The sequence below is a fragment of the Bufo gargarizans genome, chromosome 6, assembly GCF_014858855.1.
Source record: "Bufo gargarizans isolate SCDJY-AF-19 chromosome 6, ASM1485885v1, whole genome shotgun sequence".
Taxonomy (NCBI): domain Eukaryota; kingdom Metazoa; phylum Chordata; class Amphibia; order Anura; family Bufonidae; genus Bufo; species Bufo gargarizans.
Genome location: NC_058085.1, coordinates 59,753,975 through 59,767,407, shown reverse-complemented (window position 1 = coordinate 59,767,407; position 13,433 = coordinate 59,753,975). Strand labels below are relative to the sequence as shown.

General features: G+C 44.0%; 1 protein-coding gene across 2 annotated transcripts in view; it reads left to right on the top strand.

Moving 5' to 3' along the window:
• The window catches only part of LOC122942621 (lysosomal alpha-glucosidase-like), a 55,740-nt gene that overhangs the window by 14,289 nt on the left and 28,018 nt on the right, over positions 1-13,433 (top strand). Inside the window, exons 2-6 of one of the 2 annotated variants that reach the window (XM_044300325.1) lie at positions 2,642-2,685; positions 3,039-3,474; positions 3,863-4,008; positions 8,118-8,283; positions 9,797-9,893. In XM_044300325.1, coding sequence (XP_044156260.1) covers positions 3,049-3,474; positions 3,863-4,008; positions 8,118-8,283; positions 9,797-9,893 — 835 coding nt within the window. In that variant the 5' untranslated portion in view covers positions 2,642-2,685; positions 3,039-3,048. The remainder of the gene's footprint in view (positions 1-2,641; positions 2,686-3,038; positions 3,475-3,862; positions 4,009-8,117; positions 8,284-9,796; positions 9,894-13,433) is intronic. The other variant, XM_044300324.1, reaches the window with a different exon arrangement.

The following is a 13,433-nucleotide window of genomic DNA, read 5'->3' as shown; positions in this document are numbered from 1 at the left end:
CACTCTCATTATTCTCCCCCCACATCACTCTCATTATTCTCCCCCCCCCCATCACTCTCATTATTCTCCCCCCCATCACTCTCATTATTCCCCCCCCCATCACTCTCATTATTTCTCCCCCCCATCACTCTCATTATTTCTCCCCCCCCCATCACTCTCATTATTTCTCCCCCCCCCATCACTCTCATTATTTCTCCCCCCCCATCACTCTCATTATTCTCCCCCCCATCACTCTCATTATTTCTCCCCCCCCCCATCACTCTCATTATTTCTCTCCCCCCCCCCCCCATCACTCTCATTATTCTCCCCCCCATCACTCTCATTATTATCCCCCGCCCCCTCACTCTCATTATTCCCCCCCCCCTCACTCTCATTATTTCTCCCCCCCCATCACTCTCATTATTTCTCCCCCCCCCCATCACTCTCATTATTTCTCCCCCCCCCATCACTCTCATTATTTCTCCCCCCCCCATCACTCTCATTATTTCTCCCCCCCCCATCACTCTCATTATTCTCCCCCCCATCACTCTCATTATTATCCCCCGCCCCCTCACTCTCATTATTCCCCCCCCCCCTCACTCTCATTATTTCTCCCCCCCATCACTCTCATTATTTCTCCCCCCCCCCATCACTCTCATTATTTCTCCCCCCCCATCACTCTCATTATTTCTCCCCCCCCCCATCACTCTCATTATTTCTCCCCCCCCCCCATCACTCTCATTATTTCTCCCCCCCCCCATCACTCTCAATTATTTCTCCCCCCCCCATCACTCTCATTATTTCTCCCCCCCCCCATCCACTCTCATTATTTCTCCCCCCCCCATCACTCTCATTATTTCTTCTCCCCCCCCATCACCTCTCATGATATTTCTCCCCCCCCCCCATCACTCTCTTATTTCTCCCCCCCCATCACATCATCATTAGTTCTCCCCCCCCCCATCACTCTTCATTATTTCTCCCCCCCCCCCATCACTCTCATTATTTCTCCCCCCCCCCCATCACGCATCATTATTTCTCCCCACCCCCCATCAACTCTCATTATTTCTCTCCCCCCCCCCATCACTCTCATTATTTTCTCCCCCCCCCCCCATCACTCTCATTATTTCTCCCCCCCCCCCATCACTCTCATTATTTCTCCCCCCCCCCCCCATCACTCTCATTATTTCTCCCCCCCCCCCCCCATCACTCTCATTATTTCTCCCCCCCCCCCCCCCATCACTCTCATTATTTCTCCCCCCCCCCCCATCACTCTCATTATTTCTCCCCCCCCCCCCCCATCACTCTCATTATTTCTCCCCCCCCATCACTCTCATTATTTCTCCCCCCCCCCCCCCCCATCACTCTCATTATTTCTCCCCCCCCCCCCCATCACTCTCATTTCCACCTCTAGTGTAGCGTGGCCGAGCTCTGTTTGATCCGCGGTACAGGAGCATTTGTTTCCTGTACCCGGCCGGACTGACAGGAAGTGCACACTAAGTGAGCACTTCCTGTCAGTCCGGCCGGGTACAGGAAACAAAAGCTCCTGTACCGCGGATCGAACAGAGCTCGGCCACGCTACACTAACAGCACACAGCAGGCGCAGGCAGGCTCAGCCACTCAGGCGGCGCAGAATGAGGGGCGCCGCCAGCCGCCCGAAGTTTTTTTTTTTTAAACCGCAACGTGCGCCCCCTGCTGAATACAGGGGAGGGGGAGATGGAGGGGGCGGGGGCCCGCCCGCCCCGTGGGAAAACATAAGTGCCGCCATATTACATTGCGGGCTGTCGGCCGCCCGGCGCCCCTGTTGCTATGGCGCCCTGTGCGGCCGCACAGCCCGCACACCCCAAAGGCCGGCCCTGCGTCGGGGACCCCGAAGAGAAGACAGGAGCAGTTTATTACCATTCATGCCTTCTCCTTTCCTCCCTACGTAGCGCTATGCAGGGAATAGAGGAAGCAGCTATGCTTTGAACCTGGTGATCATGTGATTGCCGGGTGTCTCTGGGATAGCAGAGCTGCTGGGTCTTAGCAGACCCTGATCAGCATCGCCTGTGTACACTGCCCCCGTATTCGCCCTCCATTGATTTCTATGGAGCCGCCGAAAATAGCCGAGAGCTGGCGCGGTGCGCTCCCATTCACATGAATGGGAGAGGCGGGGAGCTTCTCCTGGTGGTGGACGGACCCCGGAAAACCCGGGGTCCTCCAGCCACAACTCTCCCCGGCTCCGTTGTCCTTGTAGGTGCGGGTCCCAGAGGTGGGACCCGCACCTATCAGACAATGGGGCATATCCTAGCGATATGTCGCCCATTGTCTAAGATGGGAATAACCCTTTAAACCAGCACATAGGCTTAATCATGAAATAGTGTCCGGTCATTAGGGTTTTTTCAGGCCTGGTCATTAAAGGTCTTAAAATGAGGGGAATACCTCAAAATGCCATGTATGTCTTTTATATCTAGATAAGCTTTTGATGTGTGTTCGCATCCGTTGCTCCGTTCCAACCGCAGACAGGAATAGGCATTTCTATCGTAGGGCTGGCCCTGTGTGTTCCTCAAAATACAGAATGCACATGGCCGGTATCCATGTTTTGTGGATCCGCAATTTGTGGACCGCAAAATACATACCGTCGTATGCATGAGCCCTTAATCAACGGGTTGTCTATGTGTTGCAGGGAGCTGCTGGTCCTCCAAAGCTGCTCTCCCCTCTGGCGAAGAGGTGAGAATCCTGAACAGAGGACCCCCCTGTTCCCCTCCATTAACTCAGAATTCCCTAATACGGTGTATAACATTGGGTTTTATAAGTTGGACAGCCTCTTTTATAGCTTTTATTAGAACACTCTCTTCCTCTGTTATTCTTCCTGGAAAAACTGGATATTGCCATTCCGCTTTTCAGTAAGGTGGGTCCCTGCACAGTCCGACTCTGTTAGACTGGGGAGGAATGGCGGTGTCTACATATACAGTTTCTAGGAGGAATAGCAGAGGAACAGCACAACATGGTGTGAGAAGAAGCCATTGCTGTAATGTGCCAGCACCTTGAATTTATAGTTGATATTATGTGGCTTCTTGCAGGGGGCTCAGGATGACCAACCCAAGGTGTTTCGGAAGAAGGAAAGGGAGATCTGATGGACGCATGTTGATGGGACTCACTGTCTTTGTGTTGGTCAGTAGTGTCTGCAACGCGGCCTCCATTTTTGTGAATGAGTCGGATACATGTGCGGTGGCCCCGGCCAGTCGATTTGACTGTGCACCAGAGAAAGGGGTAACGAAGGAAGAATGTGAGGCTCGTGGCTGCTGCTATTCTCCAGCCGGAAACCGCCTGGGCATCGGGCAGCCATGGTGCTTCTTCCCCTCGACGTATCCAAGCTACAAGCTGACCAACAAAACCGAGACAGAACATGGATTTACTGCCACCCTGCTTCGATCCAAGGAGACCTTCATGCCAAACGATATTATGACTTTGCAGCTTGTGGTTTCCTTTGAGACAGAAGACCGACTGCATTTTACTGTGAGTATTTTTTTATTTTACTTGTTTTTTTTGTCAAAAAATGACAATGGTGCACTATATATATATATAGATACTAAAAACTGCTATTTAAACCCATTTTGCCCCAAATAATGTATCTTAAAAAGCGTGTTGCTTCAGAATGGAGAATACTTTCTAAGAATCCTGGAATGTCTATAAGCTATTTCAATGTTTATTGGTTAACTATAGAAATAATGTAAAAAAAAAAAAAACACACATATAAAGCAAAAAAAAAAAAAAGGTAAAACCTGATTGAAATATCATGTAATTTCCTCATGTAGCATTCCCTTTAAATTCAGTAGGTATTGCTGTATTAGCGTCATTGCACAGTGCTTGTGATTTATTTTATTTTTTTCCATTTTTTGGGCAGATTAAAGACCCAGCACAAAAGCGATATGAAGTTCCCATAAGAACTCCACGTGCAGAAGGAAAAGCTGCCAATACTCATTATGATGTCCAAATTACCGCCGACCCCTTCAGTCTTGTAGTAAAAAGAAAGGGAAATGGACAGGAACTGTAAGTGGCTGCTGAATGTACAGGAATAAGTAATTAAAATAGAAAATCGGCATGATATCATGAAGATTATTCCTATTACTTTCATATAAAGTGATTATTTTTTTGTGTGGAATTAAAGGGGTATTTCCGTCTCAGACATTGGTGGCATATCGCTAGGATATGGCATCAATGTAAGATAGGGGCAGGTCCCACCTCTAGGACCTGCCACAACGTGAAAGAGAGTAAACACCCACCCTCCGTTCATTGCTATGGGATGCTATTTCCGGCAGGGTCATAGTGGTGAATAGAGGAGACCGTGCATGCCTGGTAGGACCTGCACCTAGAGGTAGGACCTGCACCTATCTGACATTGATGGCATATCCTATCAATATTCCACCAATGTCTGAGATGGGTCTATCACTTTATTGTCTCAGACGTGTTCTTGTCCTATGAGGCAGATTTTCTTAAAAACCTTCATCTATGAACGAGTCTACGGGGCTTGCCTCTATGTACATGAGTCTATCGGGCAGAGGTTGTAGACATGAGAACTTTGACCAAGTATGTTGATTGTTGTTTAGCAGTATATGCGAGATCACGTGACAAGCCAGTCAGCTGTCAGGATACAGAGAAAACGGCTAAATTATTCATTATGTACAGATTTAGGGGACTTTACTACAGCGTTTTTTTTTTTTTTTTCTGCCACACCAAATTCTGCCTGTAAACGCCTCAGTGTGAACATTACCTTAAAGTTAAAGGAGTTGTTTCATGAAGGAAAATGCTGCCCCTGTAAGATAAAGCATACTTCTTAGAGGGGGTTACATGCATGGGAGCCCCTTTATGAGCTAGAACTGAGAGCCTCCATAGGAGTGGCTCCCACTGGTTGTCTCGAGGCATCTATGTAGATGGTCGCCATGTAATACTACATTTCTCCAGCAGGGGACATTACAACAAGCGGGCAGCGGTTTACCCCAGCAAAATAAACTGTTCGCTGGCACCTCCTATCTGCAAGTGGTGGTCTCTGATGAGATAAAGGTTGAAATTGCTGTGGTTGAATGTTAGCACCCTGGACTCTAGGATAACCCTTAAAAAACCTATTGGAAATAACTATTGGAGTATCTTATCTTAAATCCTAAAAGAAAAAGAAATGGGAGGTTAGACCCCGCGCTGACTCTACGGTGCTATATAGTAGTGTGTGGGTATTATTATATAGGTAACATTAACTTCTATATGCAGACTTCTACACTAGCTGCTGAAAATACTATTTGCTAAGTGTAGAGGTAATAATACATATGTTAAATAGTCCTAGATATCTGCTCCCGATAATGACACGTCAGCTACATATGTATGCATCCTCCCCTAGCTGGCAGTCTGACACCCATTTAGGGGAGAATGCATACATATGTAGCTGACGTGTCAATATCGGGAGCAGATATCTAGGACTATTTAACATATGTATTATTACCTCTACACTAGCAAATAGTATTTTCAGCAGCTAGTGTAGAAGTCTGCATATAGACGTTAATGTTGCCTATATAATAATACCCACACACTACTACACTACGTGCAGAATTATTAGGCAAATGAGTATTTTGACCACATCATCCTCTTTATGCATGTTGTCTTACTCCAAGCTGTATAGGCTCGAAAGCCTACTACCAATTAAGCATATTAGGTGATGTGCATCTCTGTAATGAGAAGGGGTGTGGTCTAATGACATCAACACCCTATATCAGGTGTGCATAATTATTAGGCAACTTCCTTTCCTTTGGCAAAATGGGTCAAAAGAAGGACTTGACAGGCTCACAAAAGTCAAAAATAGTGAGATATCTTGCAGAGGGATGCAGCACTCTTAAAATTGCAAAGCTTCTGAAGCGTGATCATCGAACAATCAAGCGTTTCATTCAAAATAGTCAACAGGGTCGCAAGAAGCGTGTGGAAAAACCAAGGCGCAAAATAACTGCCCATGAACTGAGAAAAGTCAAGCGTGCAGCTGCCAAGATGCCACTTGCCACCAGTTTGGCCATATTTTAGAGCTGCAACATCACTGGAGTGCCCAAAAGCACAAGGTGTGCAATACTCAGAGACATGGCCAAGGTAAGAAAGGCTGAAAGACGACCACCACTGAACAAGACACACAAGCTGAAACATCAAGACTGGGCCAAGAAATATCTCAAGACTGATTTTTCTAAGGTTTTATGGACTGATGAAATGAGAGTGAGTCTTGATGGGCCAGATGGCTGGATTGGTAAAGGGCAGAGAGCTCCAGTCCGACTCAGACGCCAGCAAGGTGGAGGTGGAGTACTGGTTTGGGCTGGTATCATCAAAGATGAGCTTGTGGGGCCTTTTTGGGTTGAGGATGGAGTCAAGCTCAACTCCCAGTCCTACTGCCAGTTTCTGGAAGACACCTTCTTCAAGCAGTGGTACAGGAAGAAGTCTGCAAGGTAAGAAAAACATGATTTTCATGCAGGACAATGCTCCATCACACGCGTCCAAGTACTCCACAACGTGGCTGGCAAGAAAGGGTATAAAAGAAGAAAATCTAATGACATGGCCTCCTTGTTCACCTGATCTGAACCCCATTGAGAACCTGTGGTCCATCATCAAATGTGAGATTTACAAGGAGGGAAAACAGTACACCTCTCTGAACAGTGTCTGGGAGGCTGTGGTTGCTGCTGCACGCAATGTTGATGGTGAACAGATCAAAATACTGACAGAATCCATGGATGGCAGGCTTTTGAGTGTCCTTGCAAAGAAAGGTGGCTATATTGGTCACTGATTTGTTTTTGTTTTGTTTTTGAATGTCAGAAATGTATATTTGTGAATGTTGAGATGTTATATTGGTTTCACTGGTAAAAATAAATAATTGAAATGGGTATATATTTGTTTTTTGTTAAGTTGCCTAATAATTATGTACAGTAATAGTCACCTGCACACACAGATATCCCCCTAAAATAGCTAAAACTAAAAACAAACTAAAAACTACTTCCAAAAATATTCAGCTTTTGATATTAATTAGTTTTTTGGGTTTATTGAGAACATGGTTGTTGTTCAATAATAAAATTAATCCTCAAAAATACAACTTGCCTAATAATTCTGCACTCCCTGTATATAGCACCGTAGAGTCAGCGCGGGGTCTAACCTCCCATTTATTTTTCTTTTTGAATTAAACAGGGTTTAGGCAATTAACCCTCTTTAGACCAAGCAGCGACGTACACCATATAGTGCTACTTAGAGCAGTACTCTCTCCGCTTTCTGTTACGGCAGCGCGGGTATTTCTGAACCTTTACCATGTTATCTTAAATTCTGTCCATTGCTATCCTTTCCTAATGTCCTCACTTGATTTTTTACTTTTTTACCTCTTTCCAAGAGTAACATCTACAGTATAAAGACTATATGGCCAAAAGTATGTGGACACCCGACCTATGATGAGCTTGTTGGGCATCCCATTCCAAAACCATGAGCGTTTACATGAGATCCTCCACTCTTCTGGGAAGGCCTTCTGAAAGATTTTGGAGTGTGTCTGTGGGGATTTTTTATTGATTCAGCCAAAAGGGCATTCATAATAAGGTCAGGCACTGGGGTTGGATAGGAAAGATCTCATGGTCATTCCAAAGGTGTTCTAAGTAGCTGAGGTCAGGGCTTTGTGTGGACTCTCAAGTTCTTCCACACCAAACTCATCATAAGTGTGTCTAACAGTAGATCATGTCATGTGCATATACAAGACTACTGTGTAAGAATCTGATGGCTTTTGATGGCTAAATGACTGGGTCAGCATCTCCAAAATGGCAGGTCTACTGGAGTGTCTCCAATATACTGTGGTTAATACCTATCAAAAGTGGTAGTTTTAATGTCATGTTTGCTATTTCTTTATAGTAGGCCTTTTGCTTCTAAATGCAGTTCTCTTGGAAATCCCCAAACTTACCATTTAGATGTTTCTCAGCTCTACTGCTCAAGTGCCTATTATAGGACTTTTTAATGATTTACCATAAACTTAATATACACTTTTTATCACATAATTAAACAGTCCTCAACATATGACCTATTGGGGGTACCAGAGGACTACATTTGAGAGACTGCTTTAGATTATATCTCATCGTCTCTGCGCTGAACTTAATTTTTGTTTGTTGTAGAGTGAACACTGCCTTGGCTCCACTTCTGTTTGCAGATCAGTTTTTGCAGATTTCTACATCTCTTCCCTCTCAATATGTATATGGTTTGGGGGAGCATCTCACTTCCATTAACCTCAACACCAATTGGTCCCGACTAACTTTGTGGAACAGGGATATTACTCCTCAGGTAAGGAGATGGAATCTTAATACAAGGATGATTGGATACCTGGGCCATGATTCCTATCAACTAAGGCCTCTTTCACACTTGCGTTGTCCAGATCCGTTGTGTAATCCATTTGCCGGAATTACCACGCCGGATCCGGAAAAACGCGAGTGAACTGAAAGCATTTGAAGACGGATCAGTCTTCAAAATGCGTTCAGTGTTACTATGGCAGCCAGGATGCTATTCAATTCCTGGTTGCCATGATAGTAGTGGGGACCGGGGAAGCAGTATACTTACCGTCCGTGCGGCTCCCGCGGCGCTCCAGAATGACGTCACAGCGCCCCATGCGCATGGATGACGTGATCCATGCGATCACGTCATCCATGCACGTGGGGCGCCCTGATGTCACTCTGGCGCCCCCCGGGAGCCGCACGGACGGTAAGTATACTGCTTCCCCACTTTACCATGGCAAACAGGACTTTAGCGTCCTGGCAGCCATGGTAACCATTCAGAAAAAGCTAAACGTCGGATCCGGTAATGCGCCGAAACGACGTTTAGCTTAAGGCCGGATCCGGATTAATGCCTTTCAATGGGCATTAATTCCGGATCCGGCCTTGCGGCAAGTGTTCAGGATTTTTGGCCGGAGCAAAAAGCGCAGCATGCTGCGGTATTTTCTCCGGCCAAAAAACGTTCCGGTCTTGAACTGAAGACATCCTGATGCATCCTGAACTGATTTCTCTCCATTCAGATTGCATGGGGATAATCCTGATCAGGATTCTTCCGGCATAGAGCCCCGACGACGGAACTCTATGCCGGAAAAGAACAACACATGTGTGAAAGAGCCCTTAACTACACGTTTTATGAATCTAATGAAAGTGGAAGAAATAACTTAGGAGCCATTGCGTCTTTCATTTCTTCGATGACCTTTAAATGATACAGAAGTTTTTTCTTACCCTTCTTCTTTCTTGAAATTTTTCCATCCCTACTTTGCCTCTTCTTTGATGTTTGTCCTTCCTTACCCTGCCTCTCCCTACCTTGCCTCCTTCTTTATGTCCTTCTCTAACTTGCCTCTTTCTTGACGTTTGTCCTTCCTTACCTTGCCTCCTTCTTGACGTTTGTCCTTCTTTACCTTGCCTCCTTCTTGATGTTTGTCCTTCCCTACCTTGGCTCTTTCTTGATGTTTGTCCTTCCTTTCCTCTTGGCTTGAGATGAGCAACAAGAGATGATGAGATTCAAAAATGAAAACTTTTGCATTAGTCACAATGCCTACCAGAGGCGTTTTTCTTTCGTACCATTCATCTTGGGGTTTCTCGAGCCCAGAAGAATGGTAAGGTAGGACACCTCTGTAGAGAGTGTAGACAGTAATTTTAAGATTAATTAAAGAATGAGATTGTATCAATGAGAAATCAAGGAACTAAGCTTCTTGGTTCCCCATTGCCTCATACATAATGTTTCTTTAGAATGTTCTGCTGTGTTTAGGCTTTTCCACGTATTCAGTTTTCATGCAGATGTTTACACAGTGTTATCATTTTTGTAGAAAGAAGCTAATTTGTATGGTTCGCATCCATTCTATTTGGCTTTGGAAAAAGATGGTTCAGCTCATGGGGTGTTCCTGCTCAACAGCAATGCCATGGGTAAGTAATATGCTCAAAGAAGAAGCTTTGCTGCAGGAATATCTGCAACCAGTTGTGCAGATTTTACAGCAGAAAAAAGCAGTCAACTCTCCTTAGTAATCTCCTGGCTCTCTTGTTGGGGTGCTTGCCTAGTTCTCCATTGAGTCTCTGTATCCCAGCCTCCAGCAATGACATGTTCACCACTGTAACCTGCCATGTGTCGGCATGATACATCATTGCTAAAAACTACGATACAGAGACCATTTGGGGACTAAGCAAGAATCGCAACGAGAGAGCCAGAGGATTACAAAGGTAAGTAAAGGTAGGTAAGAAAATAGGCTATAGTGCTCACTCTACATCATGAATTGACATGCTGCAGATTGAAACATCCACGCCGGAGATCAATTTATATGTGGACATTTATGCAGCATTTGGATGAGATTGGTTAAAATCTCATCCACTTGCTTGGTCCTGCATTCATCTGTGGCTTTTCCATAAGCAAATCCATAGGTAAAATCTGCAGCAATTCTGTTACATGTAAACTTCCCCTACTATGAACCTTTTTAATCATGTATGTCCTATTCCACCTCTCCACATACATGCAGTATTAATGTATTTTCTTGTTGATGGCATTGGGGAACACAGCACCAGATACCACTAGGAGGCGACACTAGATATGAAAAAAGGTTGGCTCCGCTCACGTGGGCTATACCCTCTCCACAGCCACTAGGCTAATGCGTTTTAGTCTAGTATTCTTCCTTGCCAGGTCCTCTTACTGCTTGGGTTCCTTTGCTTCTAGGCTTTACGGAATTACCATCCTTTTGCCACTGGGTGTTCCTCAGGGTCTTCCTTTAGCCTTCTCTCCAGGAGGTTCTTTCCTTGGGTCAAGACTTTTGTCCTTTTCCCAGACATTTTTTCCCCTGTCAGGTTCTCTCGCTGGCTTCCTGGAACCATCATTTCTTTCTTGTTAAATCTGTCCTCTTATAGATCCTCCTCAAAGGCATCCTTCTCTATGCAGTTTGGCTAGGTCCTTACCAGTACATGCCTTCCGATTGTGCTGTGCTCCTGATTCATTAATGGGGAGCTTGGGTTCTTCCAGTTCCTTCCTCTGGCTCTCCAGTGTGCACCTCTCTGTTCTTGCTCAGGACATCTTACCTGTTCCCTTTCCTCCAGATTTTCCTTTTACCCCAGCCTTGGGTGGAACTGGGTATTTCCCTTTGTTCTTTTCTTGCTTCTGGAATTTTCTCCCAGGCACTTGTCCTTGGGATCCTGGCAGTCTCCCTTGATTTTTATTTTATTTTTTCTTGGGACTTTTCCTGGTTCTGGAGCCTCTTGGTCAATTTCCTTAGTTTTCCTTTCTACCATTTCATGCTATAGTCTTTACTGATTCTGTTGGGTCACATAGTTCTCCTGCACCTGTGCGCCCAACTGTTGGCATCCGTGTTCTCTTTACACCCTCGGGGACTGCTTTGGGATGTCCCATAGTGCTGTGTCCCCCAATTCTCTCTCCTACTGCTATTGGTACAAACTGATTAGCCTAGTGGCTGTGGAGAAAGTATAGCCCACCTGGGCAGAGCCAACCTTTTTTCATATCTAGTGTTGCCTCCTAGTGGTAGCTGGACGTATACCCATGGTTGCCGTGTCCCCTAATGCATTGATCGAGAAAGGGATTTTACGCTAAGTACAAAAATCCAATTTTTGTTTTTAAATCTTGGACAATGGTTGGTAGATTTATGGTTTTACACTATGCTGACAATATTACATTATATATAGACATGCAAAATCTGCACAGCCCCATGCGTAACCTGTCCTCCAGAAGTCCAAAATCCTATGTAATGAAAATGGTGGAGTTGGCGGCAAGTGTTATTTCTGGGTTGGATCTATCTGATCTCTGCATGAACACATGGTAGAAAGTAACAGTTGCAAGACAATATGTTTCTTATTTTTCATTTTTACAATTATCATCATTAAGGTGATTTAAGTAAATACAATTTGTAGTGGCTCTCCCTACTTTTCAAACTTTGTAAGGGTGCACTGTAATGTGTGACTCACCCCGTCACAAAAATTGTTGTAGATAAAGAAAAAGGAACAAAACGGGCGCTCACCACCTGGGACCAATAAATATATAAAGGACGACTATTTATTGAATAAGAATAATACAAACGGATATACTGATAAAATGTCTATAATCAATCATTAATGAATACCTATAAACATTCAGGTGGTGTTAGAAGCGAAACGCTCACAATTAGTGCATACCTATACTTGATGTGAATAAATAGTGCATAAATATATAATAATCAAAGTAATTGCAATTTTGAGATGGTAAAAAAATGATAATTATTTTTTTTTAAATAGTAAAAAATAAAAAGTGGAAAAAGAGAGGGTAAATCGTGGTGCCAAGAAATCGGCCAGACCCCCAATGTCCCATCAGTGAACGGCCCACAACCCATATTCACAGAAAATTGAAGATCTGTAAAAAAAAAAATAGTAAAAAATAAAAAGTGTAAAAGAGAAAAAAAAGTTAAATTGGTGTAAAAAGAATTGTGCAATGAATAGGTTTATTAGAAAACAATATCACAACTATAGGCTTCCAGTGCAGGTTGTGTAGCTCTGTGTTGTCACTCAAGGTTGGTAAAAAAATGAAAAGGTATCCACCTGATGGAAATCACACTTGGAGGGTAAAATGGTAACAATAGTAAGGATAGTAAGTATCAAATGTCTGTACTCGCAGGAGACTTTTTGTGAAAGTCACACTTGGAGGGTAAAAGAGTAGTAAGGATAGTAAGTATCGACCGTTTCTACTCATAGGAGACTTTTGTGGAAATCACACTTGGAGGGTAAAATGATAGTATCGACCATCTCTACTCACAGTAACACACAATACAAAAAAATTGAGGGTATTATCAAAACACATTGGCACCACGTATTGCAAGATAACATAATAGGTCCACTAACGACAGATGTCCCTTTTATAACATACACAAAAGCACCAAATCTGTCCAGTAAAATAGCACCTACAATAAAACCTATAAAAAAAATCTAAAGATTTAATCTCACATGGATGGTTTAACTTAAAAGAATTCTACAGATGTGGCAGGTGCTAAAATTGTAGAATCACAACATTCCCCAGAAAAACTGTGGAAGTATGTTCCACTAATAACTCTTATGCATGGGAAATAAGAGAATTTCTATCTTGTAACTCTACAAATGTAATCTATATAATAGAATGCCCATGCAAGAAACAATATGTAGAAAGAACAAAAAGAACTTTGAAAAAGAGAGTATCAGTGCACATTACTAATATTAGAAAAGGATTTGAAAAACACGCATTATCCCTTCACTTTAAACAACACCACAATAAAGACCCAAGTAGATTGATATTTACAGCTTTTGAGAAAGTGGAAGTACAGTGGAGAGGTGGAAACCATATTTCCAAAATGTCTAGACAGGAATCTAGACGAATCTATGACTTTGAAACTTTAATAGCTGGAGGCCTCAACTCAGATTTTGAGATCTTCGGTTTTCTGTGAATATGGGTTGTGGGCCTTTCACTGATGG